Source organism: Priapulus caudatus, unplaced genomic scaffold (genome assembly GCF_000485595.1).
Source record: "Priapulus caudatus unplaced genomic scaffold, Priapulus_caudatus-5.0.1 Scaffold71, whole genome shotgun sequence".
In the NCBI taxonomy this organism is placed as follows: Eukaryota; Metazoa; Priapulida; class Priapulimorpha; order Priapulimorphida; family Priapulidae; genus Priapulus; species Priapulus caudatus.
Window position 1 is genome coordinate 142,726 of NW_014577132.1, and position 27,655 is coordinate 170,380.

At 45.5% G+C, this 27,655-nt stretch overlaps 1 protein-coding gene across 1 annotated transcript in view; it reads right to left on the bottom strand.

Annotated features, from left to right (window-relative positions):
- Nucleotides 1-27,655, bottom strand: part of LOC106821394 — a 111,642-nt gene that overhangs the window by 59,373 nt on the left and 24,614 nt on the right. Inside the window, exon 4 of the mRNA XM_014826163.1 lies at nucleotides 11,548-11,813. Within this exon, the coding sequence (XP_014681649.1) occupies nucleotides 11,548-11,813 (266 nt within the window). The remainder of the gene's footprint in view (nucleotides 1-11,547; nucleotides 11,814-27,655) is intronic.

Consider the following 27,655-nt stretch of genomic DNA (forward strand, 5'->3'; position numbering starts at 1 on the left):
CTGCTACCATGTATGTACCCCGCTGCTACCATGTATGTACGATAATGTACCCACTATTACCATGTCTATACCCCACTGCTACCACGTAGGTACCCACTATCACCATGTATGTACCCCACTGCTACCATGTATGTACCCACTATTACCATGTCTATACCCCACTGCTACCATGTATGTACCCACTATTACCATGTCTATACCCCACTGCTACCATGTATGTACCCACTATCACCATGTATGTACCCCACTGCTACCATGTATGTACCCACTATTACCATGTCTATACCCCACTGCTACCATGTATGTACCCACTATTACCATGTCTATACCCCACTGCTACCATGTATGTACCCACTATTACCATCTCTATACCCCACTGCTACCATGTATGTACCCACTATTACCATGTCTATACCCCGCTGCTACCATGTATGTACCCACTGCTATCAAGTCTGTCTTCCACGTACTACAGCCCTACATGTAACGCCTTATACTCGCTATCACTATATCTCCTTCCACCATCCTTCTACCGCCATACGTACTACTATAATATCCGTCCCTTGGGTAATACTACTACTATTCCTTTTCCTTATGACGCCTACCTCCGCGTTACCTTTCGCTATACGTCTATTGTCAGTAACACCTGCGACTGCCCAGATCGTGTGTCAAACATTTATCAAGGCGTTCGAAAGGAAAGGCCACCATTTTACAGCCTTTCATGAGAAAACTAAACCAACCGAATTTTTAACTGAAATTTGCTAACCAAACCCTCTACACCGGCAGCCTCTTTGTATGTGCCACATGGACGCAGCCAGCTCCTTTGAGCTAACGAAAGCGTGAAAGGGCAACTGTTACAAAACTCCAGCTTTTAACACGTCCATCAAAACTCGAAGCATCCATCATTGTCGTTCACCTTTTGTGTATTTTTTTTACCCATTCTCGATTTCTCCAAGAAACGCACAATAAGGTTGATTATATATTACAAAAAAACACCCTATTCATATTTCAATCACAGCAGAGAATATCTCGTGATTGTGACATCGCCTGTAGTACTGGCATGCTGTATGGAAAAGCGCATACCAATCTTTCTTAGCCGCAACGTTTTAAGACCTGATAATAAGGTACGCCAAAATCACCTAGGGCGTTTTACTGCCTCAATAAATCAAGAAACTCCTGCAAGTACTATGCTTCTACTGCGTGTCCTCGGTCTCAATATATTATTATTATATATGTAACTTCAACACAATAACATTTCGTTGTAATGTGTGCCAATTTACGCGAAAGGACGCGACATATGATATGACACAAGTTCCATATATACACCTGTAATCGCTTTACCTGATGATATCTAGCTGGGCCAGGTCAAACATGATTTGATCAAGTTCCTCCATCCCGTGAATGCCTCTGAATGTCCCCGCGAAAACCTATCGATCCACCGGCGGCTTAACGCTGATGCCGATACGGTCGTACTTTCTTTTTCGGTTGTTCCCAATCTCCTGACGCGCCAACGAGGCGGTTATCAACCGGAAATCTGCTTAAATCGCGGCGTGTGCTGAAGACGTTTGTGGGGCGAAACACAGTCCGGCAGTCCGTCCGGCGGTTATAGTCTACCTGGCAGCAGCACAGTCACGCCGGGGTCGGATTACACCCGCACTGAAGCTGTCACGGCGTCGTGCGATGGCGGGCACAGACAAGTCATCTCCACGTGGATGTCGCGCGGATAGCGGGGTCGAACGCATGTACCGCCTTGCTCAGGTGATACCGAAATGGGACACGTCATAAAGGAGCGCTGTGTTATCCGCCAGTGGCCAGGCCGTGAGCCGCAGTTTAGCTTCTGAAAGGCTGCCGCGACGCTAGCAAAACAGACGCCTTGTACCGTCGCATCGCAGGATGTTTACCTACGCGAGGAGGTGGCTGCGCTGCGGAGGACTGCTTCACAGTGTAGTATATTATACTACTACAGGCGGCGCGGATTATTAGCCGCTGTTTGTTTTCTCGGTGTCGCAAAACATTTCCTCTAAAACGCTCCGAGGAGAGTACGACACAGAGTCTATTCAATTAGGCTCTCAGCCAGCCAGCAAGCTCATTCATCGAGGGTGGGCGACAGGTCTGCGGTTCACCTGAGCGCCAACTCTCCGCTCGCTGTCACGCGCTGCCGTCTTTGGTTTCTCTCTGCGTGTCTCTCACTGTGTCTCTCTGTGTGTGTCTCTCTCACTGTGCGTCTTTCTCTGTGTCTCTCACTGTGTGTGTGTCTGCGGGGGCCAGCCTCGTACTGGCCCAATATCATCATAACAGATGCTTATTACGATGCCGATGGGACTCTATTTGTCTTGCACGCGCGTCCGCGCGCCGAATCCCTTTACAGCCGTCGCCCTGCCTGCTCCCCACAACATATACTCATCCCGTAATGCCTCCAACAATGGCCGCCTGGCAGCGCTCTCGCGTGCACACAAAGAAAAAAATTATATATCTGCATTTTGCTCCTAATGCTGCCAGAGGGGGGTATGTAATTGGCATTTGGATCTGCGTGCGTACACCCAGCAGCGCCAAAGGAGTTTCTCACGAACGTGTTTTGAAACTGAAAACGACAGTTCTTGATTACGACAATAAAATGTCAATAAAAACTTAAAAGCTATATTATATCATGGGAACGTTGCCTTCAAACACACCTATGCTGTAATTACAATATCGAATCTGGGTTATCGAATATCTGATGAAGGTAAGGAGTGTTTTGTATATATTATGTTTAAATGTGCCGTAAAGTCAAGTACAAAGTAAAATCAAACACACAGGCATGCAATGACAACATATATACACCTCGCTACACGCACACACACAGCACACACACACGCATACGCACGCACGAATGAATAAAACGTGACATATCAATAATTAAACGGGAATAAATTTTGTTCAAACGAAAACTTGAAAGGCAAATCGCAATTTTATAATACTTCAACAGGATCAGATGTGAATGGAAATCAATGAAATATTAACAGGCACCTAATAACGTTTAAAATATATAAAGATATATGACGTACGAAACCAGCCTGTGAATAATTAATACGGAGTAAAAAATAATTACAGCTTAATTGTACAGCAATTTAAAATCTATGCTCAATTTAATTACGCGTGTAGAATTCAAAACACGCGCCTGGGCGGCCGGTGGTATACATGTCAATTCGATTCCATAATACGCTATATATTTTCACAAGCTATGTGAGCCTTACCACCACACAGTCGTTTGATTCAACGCCTCAGTGATCGGTGACCATGGAGTTTGGCTAACTGAAGCAGGAGTTTTATTTATTATGTAGCACTGATGCGCAGCCATGTGAGCCGGCGGTTCATTTTATACTTTATTATTTCATTGACAACATAATGTGCTTCATCAAATATATATATTGCAGGCTTGACTGATGATACCATGTCTAAAAAAACGGAGTGAAAAGCTAACATTCGTATTTAAATAGCCTTCTAACTATACAGAACCTAAACCAACAGTTAGGTTAGGAATGTGACGACCACATACGAATAACCAGTCAGACACAGAAGAAATTATTGAATGGGAAGTTTACGTACGTTTTCAGGGTTAGCACAAGCGCATAGCATGGCATATAAAGTTACAATAGCATGGCATATAAAGGCATTACATTTAGATTGCATGTCATCGGAACATTTCTATGATAATAAAAAACACAATGTATAGTATCAGCGGTTTTACGATTCGTCTCGTCTACTTCGCACAATACGTTTCAGTTCAACAGTAGTATATCGTGTGTATGTAAGCAAGAGATGCTAGAAAGTTTTTTCTTTTGGAAACGCAAAAGACCTTTCCGGTCATGGTTGTAGCCGCAAATCCGAGTTTATTCAAATCAGAGGGTGGGAGGTGGCGTCACACCACACACAGCGAGGGTGGGGGTAATGTGATTAGCTCATAGCGAGGGTGGGAGGTGGCGTGACACCACACACAGCGAGGGTGGGGGTAATGTGATTAGCTCATAGCGAGGGTGGGAGGTGGCGTCACACCACACACAGCGAAGGTGGGGGTAATGTGATGAGCTCATGGCGAGGGTATAGGGGTGGGGAGTAATGTTATTAGCTCACAGTGAGGGTGGGGGTGGGGTAAAGCAGCACACAGTGAGGGTGGGAGGTAGGGGCCGGGCAGCCTATAGTGAGGGTGGGAGGTAGGGACCGGGCAGCCTATAGTGAGGGTGGGAGGTAGGGGGCCGGGCAGCCTATAGTGAGGGTGGGAGGTAGGGGCCGGGCAGCGCATAGTAAGGGTTGGGGTGCCGCCCATTGCACAGTATGGGTGGTGAAATCCCTGGTGAGCTGTGAGACTGTAATGAACACTGACACTAATCCCAGCTTCAAAGCCATGCTCCGCTAGAATCCGCCAACAATTACCGAACTAAAACCCCACAAAGAAGCCCTGCATTTAGACGTATTTTCATACATAATTGGTATAATAAGTGAGAGGCAGATCCCCAGAGATTTCCTACATACGGAAGCGTAGTAAATGCAATTGGGCAGCAATTAGCAAACATTTTTGCAAGAAAGAGCAACCACAGTTGAGTCACTTTTTTTGAGCCGACAACCTCGGTGCACCCTTGTCGGCCTGCTTCAACAAATTATCCCAGAGACATTTTTACCAGCTGCTTAATCACGTTTGCACGTCGCACCGCAAATCAGAACAAATCGGAATAAATCGGAATAAATCGTCGCCCTGTATGGGCATCGCTCCTTCTCTTATATATGCATTTACGCAGGTATTTATTTATGTATACGCATTTACGCAAATTTTTATATTTGTAGACCGACCTATTTGAATGAATGCTGTCACTATATTAACGAGTTATAAAATGAAAGAAATATTACTTCCTCGCCAAACCATCAATAAATCTCAATATTATTTTGATAATTACATGTGGTTATTTTGGTCGAGCAATTTTGCATTTATCTCAATTTCCATATCTTGCTCAGTGCTGGCATAAAGTTCAGTTATCCACACTAAGTAACGTTTAAGGCTTTCGAGCACGAAACAAGGCGATTAATCGCCGAAAATATTTAATTTAACACACCGAAGTAAGTGTGCTGAATCCAATGCAGAATTTACTCAAACCTGACTCTTATATATTCTACCCTGGCCCTCTATATGCTCAACCCTCGAAGTCCACATGGGGTAGAAAAATACGCTAACGTACAGTCAACTCCGATTATCATCCCAGCGCGTAACAAACGACTCCACGGCATAGACAGATGTTTCCTTTGGTGACGAAAGCGCTGATTATTAGTTTCGATGTGATTTTTTCAAGTTGTGCCAATTAATTGTGATTCAATAAGAGAGGGGATACAGTCACCACGATCGCTGGGGACTGCGCGGGGTCGGGCGGCACGATCAAACGTGCACAGGAATAGCAATTATCACCGACTGATTCAATAAAAGTTAGATATGACAAAGACGCGTAGATGTAAACCTGGGTCCGATGGACCATGACGTGTGATATCAGAATAATGCAATTTTTCTATTAATTTGCTCGACTATACGCTCGATCGGCCACACAGTACATTGCCAATACACTACGGGGGTACCCCCGCCACACACAGGCCATTGTTGTGTAGAGTTCCCTGGATTCGAACTGCTGTCACACTTGTGCGTTTTGTACGTGAACGTAACGCTGCCGCGCGTTCGACTGTTTACACAGCTACGGGGTAAACAAAGTGGTATTGTTTCACCTAGTTTTAATTAAATATCCTATCTAGCAGTTGTGCTTCGCGCGGCATTATGATACAATTGGATAGTTGTTTGAGCGATAGCATACGCCAGTGCGTTGTTCTGCTTTGCTGACGGTATCATTAGCTGGGAGCGGCATCAAAGCAGATTCACGTACACATCTGTCACACTGTCAAACATTGACACGTAGCTGAAGCCCTGCGGCATGTGACAATGTACGCACCACATTCGGATAACATTTCCAACAACTAAATTCCACATATGGAAGCGATCTCGCGTAGCTGTAAAAATATTAAGCAGCAGATAAAAAAATGTTACTAATACTGGTTGCAATACCGGGGTATTAGCATGCGGAAAGACAGCAGTATGAGTGGGATGCTGTTGCTTGGGGTTGAGCGATTTTCTCATAAAAGAATGTTCAATCGCTTTAAATTATTTTAAGCCCCATACTTCTCGGCCAATGGATATGCTTCTCAGTTATAAACACTCACTGTCCGTCGTTTTCACGACTGGAAAATTGCTTTTTTTTCGAACAAAAGCCAAGATATTTCACAAAGCTGTACGGGGATTAGGAAGCGAAAAAAGCGCGTCTTTGCGGCCGTGGAGCGGCAATTATACACGCTAAATTAAGCCAGCACGCGCGCGGCGCCTTTCACGTCCAAAGGGTTAGACAGAGGCACACATCGTGGGCGGTCGCATGTACTAATATGAACGTAATTGACTTCTGACTAGATCGCTAATGGAGCCTAAACGCCGGAGTGCTGCAGCCGCGGCTCTACGCCTACGCCTACATTCTCCTGACACGTATTTGCTGCGACAACGAGGTAGTCGCGGCCGCACGATCGCTCCCTATCGGCCCTAATATACAATGACACGCCTAGTAGATATACTAGCTACGTTATTGGCGAATTGATTTGGAGGTTAATCACAAGTTCGGGACATAATATGTGGGGGGAAGGCTACCAACGCGAACGCTGGCGCGCGCAAGTTAGTTATAGCCATAAGCTGTTCTGGCAGATGGTCACGTTGACTGCTGTTATCAAATCCAGCGTCATTACGCCTAATATTTCACCTGCTTGAAATTGGCTAGTTTCTCTATATAAATCTGAAGCAAATCCGATAATTGCGGCAGGATTAGTGGCAGTATTATCACATATCAATGAATATCGTATATTTTGGTGAACTCGGACAGCAGCCGCGATTAGCATAGCGAAATCCAGTATGAATTGTAAATGCCACCCAAAAGGCGTCTATTCAAGCAGCTGGTTACAAACCTAGTAGGCGGACCGGGCTGTCGACCACACCGGCCCATGGAGCGACACACACTAGGCACGCTGGGCATAGTAGACTGGAGTGTAGTTTGGTGACGGCCGGATGCGTGCCTTCCGATTTATCCTCCACGTGTTTACGTGGCAGACTATAATTTGAACGAGAGGTATACCAACCAATTCCAAAGAATTCTCCCCCGTCCCATGTATACATATATATGTATATGTATATGTATATGTATATGTATATGTATATGTATATGTATATGTATATGTATATGTATATGTATATATATATATACATATATATCAGGAGTTAATAAAGACAAATATGTGTAGACATAAGACATAAAGACATATATATGTATATGTGTGTGTGTATATATATATATATATATGTCACATAAACTCCGGTTTCCCGCGTTTGCAGTCTAGCACCACGTGAGTCATGCAATACAGACAGCAGCATTATACAACAGTGAATATTTTCCCCCATCACGTCATCGCTTCGCAAACCAGCCGGCTAAAAGAGAAAAACACAAATAGTGCCATATGCCGCCTCCTGCGCGCAATAATGGGACGCTCACCGGCAGTACTATCAGTGCTGTGTTTGGTGAAACAACAGTGGCACTGTCGGGTGCAACAACAGTGGACAGCTGGGGGGAGGGGGACAAAAATTGTCGTGCGTATATGCAAACGACTACCGGTAATAAACGATAGCTATAAATAAGAATGAAGTTAAACTGCAGCGTTTGGGTAAACGCCTATAGTCCTGTATGAGAGAGGAGATATACGTCACATAGACAGATGGCTAGTGTGAATTTGCTTGTGCGTATACCACGTTCAGATGAGTGCCCACGCCCGAGAGGTCTCATGTCGGTGACCCTGCGCCTAAGTACCGACATGGGAGCCCTTCAGCACCCTCCGCACAATGACCAATCCACGATAGGGGTGGACAGTCGCGAAAATAATTATATGTCAACACAATTACGAGCAATCACAATAGGTTATTACGTGAAATCAATAGCACAATTTCCCAAAAATATCAATTACCAAGGCAACACATAACACGCACGAGGAGCACGTATGATATAATAGCTACGTGTAGCTTGAATTGATCGTCTGCTTCTCTCAGAGTTCGCCACTCACTATAGCCAACAAGCGGCGGGTTCGTCGGCAGGGGAGTTTTATCATCGAAACAAGACAATAAAACATTAGGTGGCAGCTTGTAACTGCATCCCAGCAGTGATGAGCTAACGCAATTCAGTCATCCCGCAGAGATATTAAATCCATAGGCTGGTACTAGGTGAGTGTTCTATTCGCATGCCAAGCGAAGTAATTCACATACGCGTGCACGAGAAGGATGGATAGACGAATAGACAGATGGACCAATAGATGAATAGAAGGGTTGATGGATAGATGGATAGATATATTTATTTATCTATATATATATACAGATAGACAGAGACATATAGATAGATAAATGAATGAATGAATAGATTAAGCGATAGATAAATAGATAGATAGATAGAAAGACACACAGATGGGTAGGTAGATATATAGAATGGTAGATATTAGATAGAGGGAGGAACGTGCGGTAGGACGGACGCAAGGAGTGAGAACGAGCGAGCACAAGAGATTGGGTAGGCACACACACGTGAAAGAGTAAGGGGGAAGAAATAGCTATAGGCAAACAGACAGTAAGGTACGATGGTAATACAAACAAGGGAAAAGGTTAGTTTCATAATTAAAAAAATTCAGCACTCAGTATAAAAAACAACTCCCCCTTTTCTCGCATGAGCACATGTTTGCGAATGTCTTGAGTTTTTATAGGAGTGCAAGCAGGGGCGAATAATGAAAACAGCAAGTAACACGGCCGCTTCTTACTTCTAGACGTAATCTCCCAACCAAGAGCTGCAGGTACACTGCAGCGTATCTATTGTCTCACGCGCTGGAGCTTCCTTAGCGGCTGCCACCCCATGACCCTCAAAGATCATGCAAAACATAGCTGCGATAGCATAGCATTTCTATGACGCACAGTGTGTAAACTAATAAAAATGCACACACGCGAAGTTACATCACAACCCTACGGAATCGAGCACTGCATCGATGTTATGCCACATGTGCATAAGTTCTTGATATCATCATCAGCTGTGTAAACGCTATTTCACTGGTTCCCTTCGCTGCTGAATAATTCACGGAGCGACTATGGTTAGATGTTCACTGCGTGTACTTAGTCAGCGGAAGACATAATTAGGCTTAAAGCATGTTTGGAGATAAAGTAGCCAAGTTTGAGGGAAGTAGCAGCCAATATTTGTAATGAAACTGACACTAGTGCACGAATAAATCCTTGGAGAGGGCAACTTCCCTGTAGGCGTCTAACATTCTAGTGAAGTGGTCGGGGCATAAGGTCTTCATAAAGCATGGCGATGCAACCAGGTGTGAGATTCACCCGCGTTTGAACATCGACACACGCGAAAAAAAACGTTGGTCCTGTTCTAAAAACCCCTTCACGAAGCAAACCTTTTTGGTTACGGCTTCATATCCGCTATTTAGCGGACAACTCGGGAGTTAGCGGAGGAGATAGCGGAGAAAATAGCGAACGGACGTTCGTGAAACGCGCCCCCGATCCGGTATATTGCTAAACGGATTTGATACAGCTGCGCGTTTGATCTAACTGCGTATATCCAACAGCAATTACGTAACGTTACGCGGTTAGGCTGTTCTTCGAATATGCGAGTAATTAGGCATGGCTGTCTTCAGCATGCACCGTGCATATAGTTTCGATGGAAATATCGATATCAGCTTTCAGAAGCCCCGCGAGTTGTCACGTATATACGTGACAGCCATCAACGTCGAAGTTGTTACGCTGATGGAGAGAAGTCCAAGCACCACTGGCATTGTTATATACGGGTAGACTTTCAACCGAACGTGTGCTACACACGTGCCAATTCCACCAGCAGCGTGAAATTGATTAATCCGTCTAATTTGCGGCAATTAATAATTGCGAGCGTGGCTCATGAAATGCAATCACACGGTGTGGTTCGTCGTGACAGCAGATTCAGCGTAAAGGATAGGATATTCCTAGAAAACCAGCGTTCGCGCCACTAGAGAGCCACGCAATACTAAGCTTGTGCACCTATAATTTGTTCGAGGACGAATGAAAATATCTGGCACGCCAACCACCCCAAGAATGATTAAGCAAGCACACGCTACAATAGTCGAGACGGTTCTTTGCATAGCTGTGCGCCAACACTTGTACAAAGCACGACAGACAGGCGTGTGCGTGTTGATAACCATTAAACATTTCCAGGTGCAAATGTTTCATCCTCAGTTGCTGCAGGCAGTGATATGAATCAAATATCCACGGCGGCGAGAAATCTTCTCGAATTACGCTGCTTAGAAATTGGACAGCACCACGCACTGCTAATGTACGCTGGCTAAACTGAGTTAGGTGGGCCGGTAACAAGATTCCCACCATTGCACCGACACTGACCAGCTGATCCTGGCTGCTGATTAAACGCGACGACGACAGTGCATATACTATATAGAGATGTCTGTGCATGAATGCTACCACGTCTACATACTCACCTAATTCAATAAAACCCACGCAATTACCTGCTACTCCCCCTTCTAAAACCTCAGCCTCAGCTCAGCTCGGCTAATGAAACTACCTAGCTAGTTCAGAAAGAGAAATGCTTCTTAGAGGTATCTTCATAAATTATTGGCACGTTGTCTATGAGAAACGTGCCGACAGACCGATAATAATTCCCGTTGATAACCACTCTTGGCCAACATCCAATTAGTACACGCTTTCAACAGTTTTAACGGCGAGGGGAATCGGGTGTGTGCAACTATAAGAGCATAAACTTATACAAATATGCGCGTAAGTGTCGATATGTCGACTGTATGTAATGGAGGAGTAGGTACGGAAATGCGCGTAGTCTGTCAGCAAGTCGACTGATTAGTTGTAAGAATCAAGCATGGCTTCAGCAGCTAGCATGGCTTCAGCAGCTAGCATGGCCTCAGCGGCTAGCATGGCTTCAGCAGCTAGCATGGCTTCAGCAGCAAGCATGGCCTCAGCGGCTAGCATGGCTTCAGCAGCTACGCATCACGTCCCGCGGCATGCCGGAGATCGCAGAAGAGGCGAGGGAACCATGTTTGAATATATCCACTCTATTCTCATAGCTATATATTCGAGTAAGATGACAAGATAATTCCCAACATCCCTTTGGGATACTGCTCGATTATCTAGTCCCGATATATATATTATATGTATAAAGATCAAGAGCTAATAATACCTTGTATTAAGCTAATAGCTAATAGGTATTATTAGCTCTTGATATATATATATATATATATATATATATATATATATTTCTCGGTCTGTCAGCAGGTTTCTAATAGACAACGTGCCAAGAATATATGAGGATACCTCTAAGAAGCATTTCTTCTTCGGAACTGGCTAGGTATAGTTTCATATATATGTATATTCCACGATGGACATTGCCGGGTATACATCGTAAACACGAATACGACACTTACCTCGGCTGAGCCAGGCTCGTCGTTGAAACGGGTAGATTTTTTGTCAGGGTCGCCATGTTACGGGAGGCGACGATGCCGGCGAGATGTCTCGCATCTTTAGTAGCTTCGGCGGGCTGCTCGAGCGACTGCACCATCGCCACCGCCTCTCCCTTGAGGAACTCGACAGGAGTGCTGCACACCGTACAGCAGCCGTCGACGAGGGCGTGCAGGTGTGCCTCGGGAACCTGCAGCGTGTCCTGCACCTGACTGGTCACTGCCCCGGAGTCCTGCAAGCAAGCAGAGGTCGCACGTATAAACAGCAACTCTTGCCACACGGGAGTGTGTTTGCTATCCCGGGCATCCTGGTTGTATACACAACGATTGGTGCATGTAAATATACGACGATGCCGTTAGTACGGTCACGTGTCCACATCATGTCGTGAAAATATACGATATATATTTATACGATTTACGATATATACAATATACGATTTATTGATGCATGACGTCGAGGGATTTAAGTTGTTAAGAAGTTGTAAAATATTTTAATAAGTATATTCAAGCTATATGTTTATTAGTGAAGTAACCTTACTAGTGAGTTATTTTAAGTTATTCGGTTGCGAATTTGTGGTTGAGATTGGGGTTGTTTTAGAAGGCGATTTCGAGTTATTATCAACTGTAAACATCTTATTTATAGCTTCGGCGACACAACAACATGCCAACTCATTGTGTGAGAGCTCCATCAACAAGCTTAACAAACTTTCGGCCTGGGCCTTTTCTCGAAACGCGAGATGACAGCTTTCTAAACAGCGTTGAGCTTTCTCTGTAGCTGATCTGCACAAAAATGTCATGTTAAAAAACACTCGTCTGAGGGTAACATAAACACGAGGCCTGATAGAGAAACTTAAACCACAGCCTGTTGATCAGGCCTTCTCTCTTGTCCCATGTGGGGAGCCGGAGCGCGAACGGTTCACCGGCTGCATTCCTGCGATACTATAGCAAGCAAAATACGGCATCACTAATAAATCCATTCACAGTAGAAACCTAACGTCACATCGACCACCTACGACACCGATGCAACTAATCATATTGCAAAACCCGGACATGAGGGATCATGGAAAAAAAACAGTGATCGCATCTTCGGTTTCTCACACCGGGCGACGCAACTATGTATTCCACGATCTGAAATGATCTATGGTTGATTCTTTGGTGATCGCCACCGAAAAGCCCCCGCCCCGATGACAGATTTGGGACCGACCCGAGGGGCTAGAAAAAATGTATATTGCCTAAGCAGACACAGCGATTTTGTGTGACAAGAATCTCAAGGGCAAGGCAAGATATAAAGGAGCTTCCTTTGATGTTAGAATGCGTAGTCAAGATCAAACAAGCGTTTTGCAGTAAGCACGGCAGTTAAGTGTATATACGCAGCCGCAGCGCTACTATGCGCATGGGACTGTTACATCGAGGGCATCATCAATGGGGACACACGCGCAAAAAACACAAGCTGCTGCATATTTGGGCATAATGACAAGACCTACCACGACCAGCGGGCTCTGAAAACAAGCTTCACAGCTTGGTATTAATGTCTTAGTCTATATGTGAAAAAACGTGACCGCGTCTTTAGCCATAATATGTCCTTATAGTATCAGTACAGGAGGTGTAATGAGGCACGATTAGGGCTAAAAAATAAACACGAGGAATAAAAGCGTGGTTGCTCACATATGGTCAGGCGAAACTACTTTTTTTGCACCAATGTTCTCGGCACCACATGCTACAGACCTTTATAACAATATCACGCGATGACGACAGACCCGATACGCCCACACATATCCAGTACATTCGTTCGATAAAAACGCTCCCAGCAATTGGCTTCACGTGAAACAGAGTAAGGTTATTGACTTGATAAAACAAGATGCTAAGATAAAAGCACGAGTAAAATAAGTGGAACGCAGGCGATTTGCATCGTGTTATACACACGATAGCATCCCGGTAGCGGACGAACCGCGATGCGACTAGCTCTAGAACTATATAGCCCTTCGTTCTGCCACAGGCTGAGCACTGCTTCGATGCTGCACTGCTGCTGCACTGCTGCTGCACTGCTTCGCTCGCTATGCCGCTTCGCCTGTGGCAGAACGAAGGGCTATAGTTCTAGAGCTACAATGCGTGATGCAGTATCACCGCCTATGGTATCACTCACTGCTTGTCATCCGCGAATGTGAGTGCGAACAGAGTAGCACGGTAGCAGTGGAGCAGGGGATTAAAGAAGCACAGCAGCAGCATATGTCTCTACTATTCTTCCACTACGCTACCACAATGATTCTACATATGCTGCTTTTATAAGCAGCATATGTAGAATCATTGTGGTATCGTAACCGAGTAGCACAGTAGGTGAGTATCATGGTAGCATAGTAGAAAAGTATTATTGTAGCGGTGTAGCAGAACAGTAAAGTAATAGAATAGCAGGGTGGGGTATTATTTGGGTACCAGGGTAGCAAAGCACAGTAACGGATTATCCGGGTATTATTATATACTATATAAATAGCGGGGTAGCATAGTTGCATGAGGTAGCATAGGGTAGCAGCATGACAGAGTATCGGGGTAGAAAAGTAACAGTTTAGCATAGTAGCAGTGAAGTAGAGATGCAGGGAATCAGGGGAGCATAGCAGCACGGTATCAGGGTTAAACGGTTATCAGCAACAAAATCATGTACAAACAACTTATTACAACTTCAAGTGCAGCTTCGAATTCACCGCAGTAGCCGGCGAAACTACCCATTACACGCTACATGCCATACCACACAATTAGTTCAAGGAAATCTTTGGACATAGATTCATGTCCCCGAGGACATTCTTTCATAACAAGTCTGAATAATATTCCACCCACCCGAACACGAACGCACTATAAACTAACATTAAACATGCCTTAAGCAAACACACCCAACTTTAATAAAACGGAGGTAAAACTAATTATTAGTCTTATCAATTCGTGAGCGGCGGATACCAAAGGCACGTGTTAGATTATCGCATTAAAACGCACACATTACCAATGCGAGGAACAACCCAAAGCACAAGCTCATGCCCCAGGCACAGTGCGTATACGTGCACACACCAGTTGAAGAAAACACCGCAATTAAATGGTCCATGTTTCACAACCCCTCCTTCGGGGCATGTATAACTTAAAAATTTCAGGTACTACTTTTTTTTAGTACTCTCTTTACTACGCTTTAGTACTACTAGTATTTAGTTAGGGAAAATACATCGACGCGTCAATCACGTTACACTGTTACACAGTACATGCTGAACACGCAACAGTGACCACATTTTTATAAAACAGTGTTTATAAAATCGGACGTGGACCAATTGTGATGATAAATATCGTCAATTATATCTACGTTCGACTTTTACAGTGACATGGATATACCGACTCAGATGGACCTTGCAGATTTACACAAGAATGCTAGTTTACAGAATTACATACGCTGCGCATTGTGAGAAATCTAGAAATCACGAGTATCTGGTTCACGCATCAATTGCAACCCCGACGGGGAACCCGGTCCAATAACAGAACGATCTTGACACATAGTTCTTTATATAAGCACGCGGAGGCTGACAAGTGTTAACACGGCCAGAGATCTATATCATCGAGCTGACCGCGCCCTCCCGTGTCCTCGTTCGCGGGAAACGATACCCAAGGGTATCCTTTCTCTGCTTATTTTTCATTCAAAACTAACCGGCGCTTAGCGAGACAACGCGCAGCCCGAAGAAAAACACTTTGCAGCGCAGGAAAAACACTAGCAGCAGACAGACGCTCACACACACACGTCTGCGCGCTGGGTGTCGCCTGCGCGGTGACGGCTCTGTGAGGCGGCGTCATGAGGATTAATCGTCATCGTCGTCGTGTCCGTGCGACGACCACCTGCCCCGTCTCCTGTTTATTTTGACTCGTCATGCGACGCCTCGGACGAATCCTGTTCAACACGGCCACTTGACAGTCGGAGGTGTTAAAATGTCCCGGGTTGTATCCCCTTTTGGTTTGGTAAGCATATGCAGGCGCCCTTTGCTCCCACTTGATCCTTTCCCACAGCGAGTGCGCGCCTTCGCTGGCAGCTAAAGGCGCGGGCCTGGTGTCTCTGTTTGGGTAACTTCACCGCGGCATGTTTATTTGAGAATCCATTAATACCGCAAATACTATGAGAGCAGCTTACAAGTGAGATGGGGAACAGAAACAGAGCGCGGGCAGAGCCGCGGGCAAAAGCGCCCGGACAAGTTTCGAAAAGTTTCGGGAAACAAACCATGGAGAGTGGGGACTGGGGAGTATCAACACCCACTGTTTCCTACCAGTGTCCCACTTGTTTCCCACTGTTGCCTCCGTATACGGTGGAAGCGTCTGTCTGCACGGGGTGTCTATGATGACCCAAATACTTTCAGAGATGCGCGTAAACCGCAGCGCTGAATTTACGAAAAAGAACCGTAAATAGCCACAATTTACGACACCACGAGCCATGAATCGGCACATTATCTTGACACTAACTAAGGTGATTTGAGTAATTATAGCTAATTTAGGAAGGAATTACTAGTATTTTGCTTTATACGGCAATAAGCCATCAATTATCGCTGTAAAGGCAATCCAAATGTACAATTGTAGCTTTCATGTATTTCACGGCAGGTAGACCATATTTTCAGGCATTTTATTTTGAACCATTAATAGCAAGGCCATACACGAGACTGGCTCCAAAGCTCCCTCCACGTAACCAACTCCACGGGCGCTTCATTCGCAACAAATTATGAAGTCAGTCTAGCCTTGCATCACATAATGCTATCCAACAGAAATCTGGGAAGTAGTTGTGGAAAGATAGAATCCATTTACAAACCAAAACATAGAGAAGATTTTAATATCAACCATGTATGTGTTGTATAAAGATATCAGTGGCGTTTACAGTCTGGCCAGCATTACACATATGCTGTGATTATTAGGTTTGTGTGCACGCGACGTAACTAAATGACAAACACGAAATAGCCGTACATACTTGTTCAGACAAGTACGTAGATATTTTCATAAATACTGATACCAAACGAAATCTCGAACACGAAAAATATGTAATGCATCTCGAACCTGTACACTATACAATAACAATGCCCACGCTCACAAAACGATCACACGAGATCGTGTGTCACGCAAAATCGTGTGTCGCGTGTTTAGTGTGTGTCACGCAAAGCCTCGCCAGTACCATCGCACACAAAACACCGACAACACACGTGTTAGAAGGAATCCCGCACTCATTTCACCTTAACGGCGAGTAGATGGAGTGATCACTTACACTTGCCGCGCGAGTTTCGAGTGAAACGAGTCGCTGACAACGTCCAAGGTTAATCATCCGTCCTCTAAAAGTATCCGCATCGGCAACTAGAGAGCCCTGCGTGCTGCAGCAGCGTATATGCTACAGCGGGAGGATGCTGCTGCAGGCTGCCTCGCAGCACGCTCGGCGTTCTAGAAATGCTATTACCATCGATCACGGCTACTAATTCGACATCTCCACCCAGCGCTTTACGACAGGTAATTGGCTTCGGTGTTCACACGGCGCGCAGCTTCGGTTCCTCCTCATCGAATAAAATCACGCACTAAATGGGGGGCGCTGCAGAATTCGGCGCGCGGGATCTCCCTGCATGGAGGCATTGCAGACGCTGCCGATGTGATGTGTAGTATATATTTATACAATATATAGTATTATAGTATAATATTATATTATTTATTTGATATATTGATTATACATATATTATATATATATTATATATACGTAAACATATATAGTATATATATTTATATATATATATTTGTGTCGTGTGGTGTGTGTGTGTGTGTGTGTGTGCGCGCGTGCATGTTTGTGTGTGTGCGTGCGCGTGCATGTTTGTGTGTGCGTGCGTGCGTGCGTGTGTGTGAGTCTGTGCCTAAGTTTACGCAAGTGCGCGTGCATCGAATGGATTTGGATCGCTTATTTATAATTGGTTTCACAGGCTTAGTGAGAGAGTGTGTGGCAACCCTTCTTATAGCACCGGGAAGACGAACCTGTTGCTTTTTGCAGGGATCAAAAAGTGATGCAAAATAACTGGCTTTAATTACAGATGAAAATGATCGTTAGAGTGTGATCCCCCTTATCAGATCATACCGCGTGCATGAACGTGTATATCTGCTCGCAATAGATGTAGCTGCTTAGGTTTGGAGCGGTATTTAAGAGATATTCTCTTTGCTTCGCGTAATTCTATGGTTAATTAAACGTCATCGAATGCTCACATGTACATGTATAGCCGGTGGTCTTTACCCCTGCATCCATACCGGTGGGTACTATTCCCTATCATGCAGCTTCCGTGCAGCACACGGCAAGTATGACCATATCCCACCACGTGGCAGCTGTTAGGGTCAGCGTGCAAACAAAAACACGCCTTATAATCCTGTTAGGATTAAACAATCAATCAACACAACATCATAAATGATGCAGGCACTCGGTCAATTCTATAATTAATAGGCGGGTCTGCACGGGGCATCATCATTTCGGAGGCGTCCAGCTATGATCTGACTCTCCTAATTTGCTGACCGCGCTGCCGGCCATCTGTCTGGGTGGTCAGTGCGGCATTAGCTTAGCCATTCCCCTTTCACTAAACTCGGGGGCCATATATACGTGGTCAGCAGACAAACAGCATCCGGTTTCACGGCGAAGGACGTGAGATATCCAACCTGCTTTCAGGCGTTTATTGGTAGTCGACAGAAGTGGCCCTACATCAACCCACTTTTGTTTTTGTTAGAGCGTAGGTGGTCATCACGCCCGGAGAGGGAGTCGGCGTTGGTTTAGCAGCTTTTAGCTAAATTTAAGCGCAGAGTTGCTGCACAATCACTTTCAGATGCTTTCTCTGCTGGGGATGCCATGTGAGCTGGGCTGGCATGTGCCACAAATTGGCGCCACATTCGGTTGGAAGCCGGGCAGGGCGAGATCAAAGGCGCGTTAGGCTGGTGAGCTGACAAGCGTGCAAATGTCCAGCACATGTGTGCGGCCCGAAGTCCCCCGTTCGACAGCTCGCCGAATCATCCTTTATCCGACGCAAGTCTCCTCCCTTCAAGCAGCTTCCCCGCGCCGACTACGGTGGTCACTTTTGCAAACATCACTCACGACGCGAAAGTCACAACATAAATGAATCTTCAAGGCGCGCGTGAGATTCGGAGCGATGTCCGCGACCACGAGAGACGAGGCAGTGAGATGACAGTAGTACTTCCGGGCATCGCCAACAGCTGCCCTGCGTGGTTCGCCATCGCCGTAGAATCTTCTTCTAATGATACTGTTACTGCCCCGTCTCGTGCGCTGAAGAGGAGCGCCAGATAGCATTCCAATACTAACAAACAAATACACCAAAAAATGCGCGTCAACATGGCGAAACATCTGAAAGGAAAACAACATGGCCCCACGACGAATCTGGTTGGAATCAGCCGGAGACGTAGAACAGATTCGCACTGCTATTTTTGCTGCGCGCTTAGCCATTTTTTTCATTACGCTGCAGCGCGCAGACAGCTTACACAGATTCCTCGCAGCTTTCGGACATGAGAAGTAAGATGTAACGACAATCAACCGGGACAAGCCGACGCACATGCACCGCTGCGCCAGTTCCGTGAAAACTGACAGCGTACGCCAAGTGTATAGTAATCATCCGAACTTTCAATGTCAACGGGTTTAACAGTATACACACTCGTACATGCTAGATAGCTGTAGTACAAACTCAATACTTCGTCAGGGATGCCGAACTTACTCGGCAGTCAAGGTCTAGTTTAGAGCCAAAACACCGTTCACGGAAAGTTCTCAACAATTTTATACTCGCAAAACTTTCTTTATCCTCATTATCTGAACAAAGGTTGCTATGAAAGAAGTCAGAAAAACATACCTGAGCGACAACCAATCCAACAGAGACACCAAAATACACAAATGAAACCGATATTAGTCACTTCAAATCGAGTCTACGCTTAGCATGTGGCATAATCCGGCGCACTTGCGTAGACAGTGCAAGCACGAGTACAACAGCAGCCACACTAGTGCTCAACCCACTCACAAGCAGCGCGTGTGATATGGCCAAGCATCCTGCCTCGGCTGCTGCTGTTGCTGTTGCTGCTGCTGCTAGCTGCTCACCTGCCCACCACCAATCTGGTATCAGCAGCTCCGCTCATGCATACCTGGTCTGAACGCTAATTAAAATTCAACTGTAGCCGGTTAATATTTAATGCGAATAATCACTGTCAGATGGCAGCACGGCGTTTGATCTACCGCGTGTTTGAATAGGAAGCGGTTAATGCGTAGTGTATTTACCACATGATTGTCATGTTTCTGACATTTTCATAGCTGTGACAACGTAAGGCTAGTGGCACATGTAAATGAAGTGGATCTATAGTTTTTTTGATTCAGCATACATCAGTTTTCCGTAACGCGTGTCCGGAAATAAATTTAAGTAATCGAATTGCCCGCATCACTCTAAATCACACGCGTAATTAGGCTCATATGCCACACAAACAGTTTCCTGTACAGGGGACTTAATAAACACATGCAGTTTAAATCTTAATTCGTAGAAGAACAAGTAGTACTTCAAATAACCTAGCCAAATCCTCTTGTAATATACACGGCCTAGTGTTTTCGAAGACGTTTCTTCAATCTAAACACACTTGATCCCCTCTCACAACCTCTTCTGCAACATTTAGCATTTCCCACTATCTAAATTCTCCAATCATTTGACACTAAACATGGTGTGTGTGTGTGTGTGTGTGTGTGTGTGTGTGTGTGTGTGTGTGTGTGTGTGTGTGTGTGTGTGTGTGCGTGCGTGTGTAAGTGCTTGCGTGTGTGTGGAACATCTGCGGGTGTCTGTGGGAAGTGTGCCTTCATCTTCCGAGTCGTCGAATCGTCGGATGTGCTGAACACGGAAAACAACTTTCTCCTCTCGTAAATTTCGCTTTCCGAATTTTTGCATGTTGATGTGCATCGCCACATAGCCTCTGGGGATCTCGTGCGCGCCCACGCTCTTTGTAAACAGAGCGCCGCTTACTCGCCTAACGATTTCGACGTGTCCGTACAGAAACACCGATCGCGTTTCAGTCGTTTGCGTCACGGCTTACAACACTAAACATCTTTAGCGTTTTTAAACCGCTTGAATTCGAGTAACTTCTCCCCGAAACAATAGCGCACTGAAACGATCAACGTTGTCGACGTAAACGCGCGCGACGGAGGTTTATGTGAATATGGACTTTTCTTGTCACGAACCTTGCCTCGCGTATAGTAACTATACGGAAAGCCAATAACTCATCACGATGTATCTTCCGCGGTGTGGAACAATATGTTGAAACCTGTGCGAAAGCGGCGCCTGCCTCGCATCGTAAAAACAACGCGTGCTGGCAGATTTATTCGTTCTCGTTTCGCTGCGACACAGCTGGAGAGGCGAGCTTGCGGATGCACGGCTTAACAAATCGTTTCTTACGCCAAATATCGACTAGTATAACCATATATACCAAGTCTTCGACAGTACCAGCTTAGAGGTGTCCATGACAAATAAATTAGTTGTTCCCTATCGAAAACGAGCGTCGTGTCTCTTTGAAGCAGACGTGATAGCATATCGGCTTTGAAACAAATGCATTAAAAGACTACTAACAAAAAACCTACTTGAATTTCGATTCCGCGTTAAAACAAGCGCAAGACCAGCAGCAGCATTCAGTTACTGCCCCCTCGACCCGGACCCGTTACCTCTATGATAACCTGCTGCTGCCGGTGTTACTGCTGACAGAGGCGGGAGGAGTAAGGCGGGAGTCGGGCGGCCTGGAGTCTGGATAGCCATGTGTTCGCGCCATTATACTCCCACGCACGAGCAATAACTCAGCCGCCGCTACTCGCTAATGATGTCATCGACACATTAGTCATGACCACAATATTTTTAATAGAATTGCAGGTGCGCGGCGGCAAAGACCACGACAGCTTCGCGGCGAGAGCATTTTAATTATCCGAATGCATATTTGTAAGACGCACTCGCACGTGATTGCTCTCGGCGTCATTAAAATATCATGCAATTTCAATTTGTGCTAAATTATTCAATGGAGATTAATGCAATTACCGGACAAGTATTCTTTGGTTTTCTGCGTTTATAATTGTAACGTTAACAACTGACCCAGTTGTTTCCGTGTATCCCCGTGACGGTAATAATGGTCCCCGCTCTCCCGGCAGCCGATGTAACGGCACCGAACCTCTCAGCTCAGGCCTTCCAGTTTACTTCCCGATTTATCTAACGTCTGTTTGATACATCGGGAAGTAATGTGTTCTTATGTCCCGTATGTTGTGATCTTACATCACTACTGCATTATTGCTCCGTCGCCTTCCAGTCGCATGGTGGTAGATAAGGGCAGCTATACGTGAGAGCCGGTCACAGGCCCGCCAAATCCTGAGACTTTCGCTGTGACGAGATTACAAGCCTTTCAGGGGCTCAGCCGCAGGAATGCCAAGCTGGCTGACCGGCAGGGTCAGTCATCGCATGTGGCCCGAGAGCAGCTTGATTAATGTCCAGAGGTTAGCACCCGGGAGAGACAATAGTGAAGTGTACACAGCGCGATGTCCGACCGTGTATACCTTGCCCGTGTTTCACTTAACACATTCACGCGAGTGCGCATGCCTGTGACAGGAGGCCCCCCGGAGCCGTGTGCACCTTGCCGGCCATAAATCAGGGGAACACCAGTTGCACAATAGATAATGAATGAATAGATAGTTGAAGGTGCGCCTCTGTGGTAGTAGTCGCTACAGGCCTGCCTTATTGATCCTTACCTGTTTATCACGCAGTTTTGCAACACTTTCACTGCAGTTCGTAACTGCCACGCTACGTGATACGTACACGTATGCGTACGTACGATACGAACACGTAGCTTAGCTGTATATGTGACTACACGTGACAGGTAACATATACAGGTAGCTACATAGGTAACTACACGGGTAATATATACAGGTAGCTACACAGGTAACACATACAGGTAGCTACACATGTAAGCTAAGGTGACTACAGCGCTAACCATCGAGGCAGTCAGCGACGGACGAGTGAAAGGCCGATCGAGCTGAGTGAAAGTTGCAGAGCACGAAATCTGAATGCTGCGAGTTCAAACCCCGGTCGGGGCAGTGAATTTTCTCAAGGTGTAGAAACCTGGCTCTCAACATTGGAGACTGTGAATCTCCCGTGGCTCGGAAGACCACGTAAAATGGCGGTCCCGTCTCCAGAAATACTAACCAATGGGGACGTAAAAAAACCACTGAGGGCGCAAAAAGAACTCTGGCTGTGACCACCCTCAATGCCATTTGGCTAAAAGGCTGACTACCTGAACTGACTGCTGAAGAATAATAATAAGATTAAGAAATAATAAGAAGAAGGAATAAGAAGAAGAAGGAATAAGAAGGAAGAAGGAATAAGAAAAAAAAAGGAATAGGAATAAGAAATAAGAAGAAGGAATAAGAAATAAAAAAGAAGAAAGAATAAGAAATAAGAATAAGGAGTAAGGAATCAGAAGAATAAGAATAAATTCCCCGCACATTCCAAAGAAAGAATCAGTGCCTTGTGAAATACAAGAGAGGGACCCCAAGATACAAGATACAAGAGCAAAAGAACATCATCATGCGACAACATCAGCGCCACTAGGCATCGGACAACAGGAGTCTTTGACCAGCAGCTGGAGCGTTGATAGATGGATAGATAGCACTACGACCCTGTTTTGGTAGCTGCTCACCTTCTTGCTAGTCAATCCTAGTTAGGAGCCCATTTAGTATTGTTAGTCTTGGTATAGGCTCTGGGTTAAGGTCAGGTTTAGGAAATATAGGGTTAGGGTTAGGGTTTAGGGTTAACATGATGATGAACATGATGATGACGATGATGATGATGATGACGATAATGATGTTGCTGCTGCTGCTGAGAATGATGATAATAATGATGATGTTGCTGCTGCTGCTGAGAATGATGATAATAATGATGACGATGCTGTTGCTGCTGCTGCTGAGAATGATAATGATGATGATAATGATGACGATGGCGACGCTGATGATTTATGTACAGGAGTTCTAACCTAGGATATACGCGGCTCCCTTCCTCGCAATGACCAGCTAACAGCAACACGCGGGAGACCTGTCGTTTGCCATGTTTCACAGAGGGTCTTGCCGGCTATTGTTGGCAGTATAGATATCAGCGCTGCAGTGTAAACGCACTATACATCTCTAATCTATTGTTTACTCCATCACCGAGGTCTTAAACCTTGTTCGAGCGTTGAAATGTTGTTAAACAGCAGCTTGGGAAACTCACCGAATTACAGCGCAATCCAGAGTCTTCACTTTCCTCGCAATCCATTTTAGGTAAGAACACAAGCGACACCGAGACGCGAATACGCTCCAAAACCTCCAAACCTCCGTTTTGGTCGAGTTCTCTCGCACCACACACTGCAGCTCAGCGGCGCTCATATGATGCCTTTAGACTTGAATGCCAACAAGCAACTGCGGATCGTAGCTCCACTGATAGCAGCATTAAGCCACCCAAACAAGAGCAATGTCACACTCCAGTGCGCCTATACAAGTTCCAGTAGTAGCTGCCAGAAATACTCACTCACGGCAGCATTCTGGACGTGTGTGAGTGAAATCTCGGCCGCTTCTGTTGGCACATCGGCTCTCTCATTGACTGCTGCGTGCATGCAACCCGCTCAGTCACCGTTGGAGGTTTTCGCTGCTGTTTCCGATGTTTATGATGAGAGTCGCGTCAAAGCCGCCATGAGAGAAACTAGGACCGTACCGCCGAGACACTGCCGAAATAAATAACTACACGCCCGCTGACATGGAATGACACATTACACCTCGTGTTCTATCCTCGTGAGACGCACACGAGCTAGCTTGGCCAACGAGCGAACGCGTGTGTGTACGTGTCAGCTTTTCGGACATCACATGTAACATCTTCAAGACATATGTTTTAGTAGACAGCGACAGATAGAGAGAGAGAGAGAGCGAGGGAGAGGGAGAGAGAAAGCGCGTAAAAAACACCAATCGTTACGAATGGCGCGTGACAGAATTTAATTACCGGCACTGGGGCGGTAGCGTCTGATGCAAATGTGCAAAAAACCTGGCGGCATCTTAACTAAGTCGACTGTTTTTTTGGGTGTCAGGTTTAGGATCTTCCACCAGCCGTGCGTTTGCTGTCGGTTGCCGATAGGACTTGTCAACGTGCACCCTCGTTACTGTCACATGCAGCCTGCAGGCCGACAGAGCATCAGAGCGTCCGAGCAAAACTTCGCATTAATTAATTAGGCAATAACATTGCACTGTTAACATCTTAACGAGCTGCACAGTAATCACTGCATCACTGTAGACGGGCAGACGCCCAGCTATCGCGGGTCGCTCTATTATAGAAGTTAATTGAACTTCGAAGAATGCGCATCTTTAACAAATTGGTTCCATCGTTCGTTCATTTAATTTGAAAATCTCGAACCGCACGTTAACCAGTTTGACTTAATACAATTACAGCAGTCAATTAAATAAGCATTCGAATTTCTTCTAAGTCGTTTGCCGTCGTTCTATTAAGACACTGTTGTATCAAGTTGCTCAAATTCTGTTTTTTTGTACGTTGAGTCAAAACATTTTCTTACAACTAGGCTCGATTCGCTGAAACTGGTCCAGTTAAAACAAACACCACTGAAACGCCATTTCGGAGACACCAACAGCCCGGGCATCAAAACAACTATTTACTGTAGCAGTAAAATACATATCCTATCGCGCCGACAACTATACCTACACGCGGGAACCGTTATAGTTGTATGGTCGGCTAATACCGTCATGAAAATGTTGCCGGTCACACGAAAACATCGCCGGTGACATAAAAACGTTGTCGGCAGCATCCAGGAAATCAATCTTCACTTTGTCTTATAAGTTAAGTTATAAGTTATAATCTTTTAACCAACGCCAAGAGAATACGTTTCCGCAGGAACCTTTTTCTATTCGACTTCAGATTGCAATTTTCTCTAATACTACCGTCTAATAGAAGCGCGTTACGAGTAAACCCGCAGGAAATTATTTGAAATTACATTAAACCCAATCGTTAATTGGGTTTTCGGTATATAGCACTGTGCTTAGTCTCTACGCTATGTTAGTATATTTGGGTCATAGCGAAGCTAAAGAGGAGGTGTCTGTTGTGACATCGCTGGAAATTGACAACTAACCTCTGCTTAAAACCAATAAAAAATATCATTATAGGTACGTTGATCACGTTGCATCGAAGGCACGTTGAGAAAAGATGAAGCACAATGTGGAAAATCACTCAGTATTGTAGCGACTGCATGCCAGCTGATATATTAATGTCGCACAAAACAGTTTGAGTGCTAAACATTTCTTAGTGACAGCAATACAGGCATGATGCCATTGTAAAATAGCTAGCCATGTTCTGTATTGCATGATTCTAAGGTGACATTCAAACGGCTCTACGATATCAACGTATTAGGTATAATAAAGTAGCTTGTAAATATAATCAGGAGTGTATTTATTAGATAAATGCGCACACAAAGAGGTACCGAATGAATGAATGTTCACTAATTCACTAATTCACTGGGATTCATTAATGTATCTAAATTTACAGAGGCGATACTAATACACGATGGGTACCCCCATAGTCCTTTCTTCCCGTATCTCACTGTCGTTGGTAGCTACAGGACATTAAAACTACACGCCCATCAATCATGGAATGTTCTGCTACTTTGCACTTTATGTGCAGATAAAATTTTGGAGGCTGCGCTGATGCGGGTTCAGTGTTTCTCGTAAATGTGATTTAGCGACAGTAAAACGCGTCCGTATGTACAACATAACGTGTGCGCATAAAACGAACTCAGTTTGCAGTCACGGCATCGCAGGAATGCGCGCTCGAACACGGCATCCGTCAGGTGGAATTAAATCCACGATAGGTGACAAGCAATCCGCTTTGTAGGTGCCTTTCTGCGGCATTCGAGTGAAATGGGGGCATTTAGGGGATTATTTGCTCGAATGTCACAACATCGCGTGAGATCTCTTTTCGAGAATTTGCATATGATTTCACGAGCCTGCTGCCGCTTTGTAAATGAGGGCTAAACGGATGAGCGAATGTAAATTTAAACGTGATATGCATGTATTTGTAACTAGCGACCAGCTAAGCAGCAGTCATGCGTTAGTGCCTGATTATAAGCACAGCCGCGGCTGATAGCTGGCTTACGGGTTAAGCTCGGCCTAATAGACGAGTGCTCGTAGTAAGCGGTCTCTGACTCTCTCTCTCTCTCTCTCTCTCTCTCTCTCTCTCTCTCTCTCTCTCTCTCGCGCTCTCTCTTTCTCTCTCTCTCTCTCTCTCTCTCTCTCTCTCTCTCTCTCTCTCTCTCTCTCTCTCTCTCTCTCTCTCTCTCTCTCTCTCTCTCTCTCTCTCTCTCTCTCTCTCTCTCTCTCCTCTCTCTCTCTCTCTCTCTCTCTCTCTCTCTCTCTCTCTCTCTCTCTCTCTCTCTCTCTCTCTCGCTCTCTCAGTCATTCATGAAACATGCTCGCGTCCGAATTAGTTTCACGTCCATAAATCCGAGCATTGGCGCCGTGCTCATTGCCTTCATGACCTAACTCCCGCACCTGCTTCCTTTCCATCTGAAGACACGCGACAAACCCTCGCCATCGCGGCCCACATTTCGTTATTTATTTCTCCTCCCATAATTTTGTCGGGATGGCCTTCGATTCATCCGCGCTGGGGCACCACGCATCACAGTTAGGGGTGCACTCCGTCTCAGCCAGATCAATGATAATTTTAGTCGAGGCGATAATTCTCTCCAGTTATTTATCAGGAAGCAGTGAGGGCACGTTACGGGGGGAGCACAGCTGAGGAACACATGCGGCAGCAGCAGCGGCAGCAGCAGCGGCAGCCGAACTGCTCTCGGCATCCTACGAGCAGCGGCGGACGCATTACGCATTTCACGGCAAAAACTTTCCGGCCTTTATCCTCCGATTGCAAACTCCGCCCTCGTTGGAATATTCGCCATCCCATATTTCACTGGATAACTAAATTGCCTTTGTAACGAGACAGCGACTCGGGGTGATGTAGTGCTGAGAGGGGAG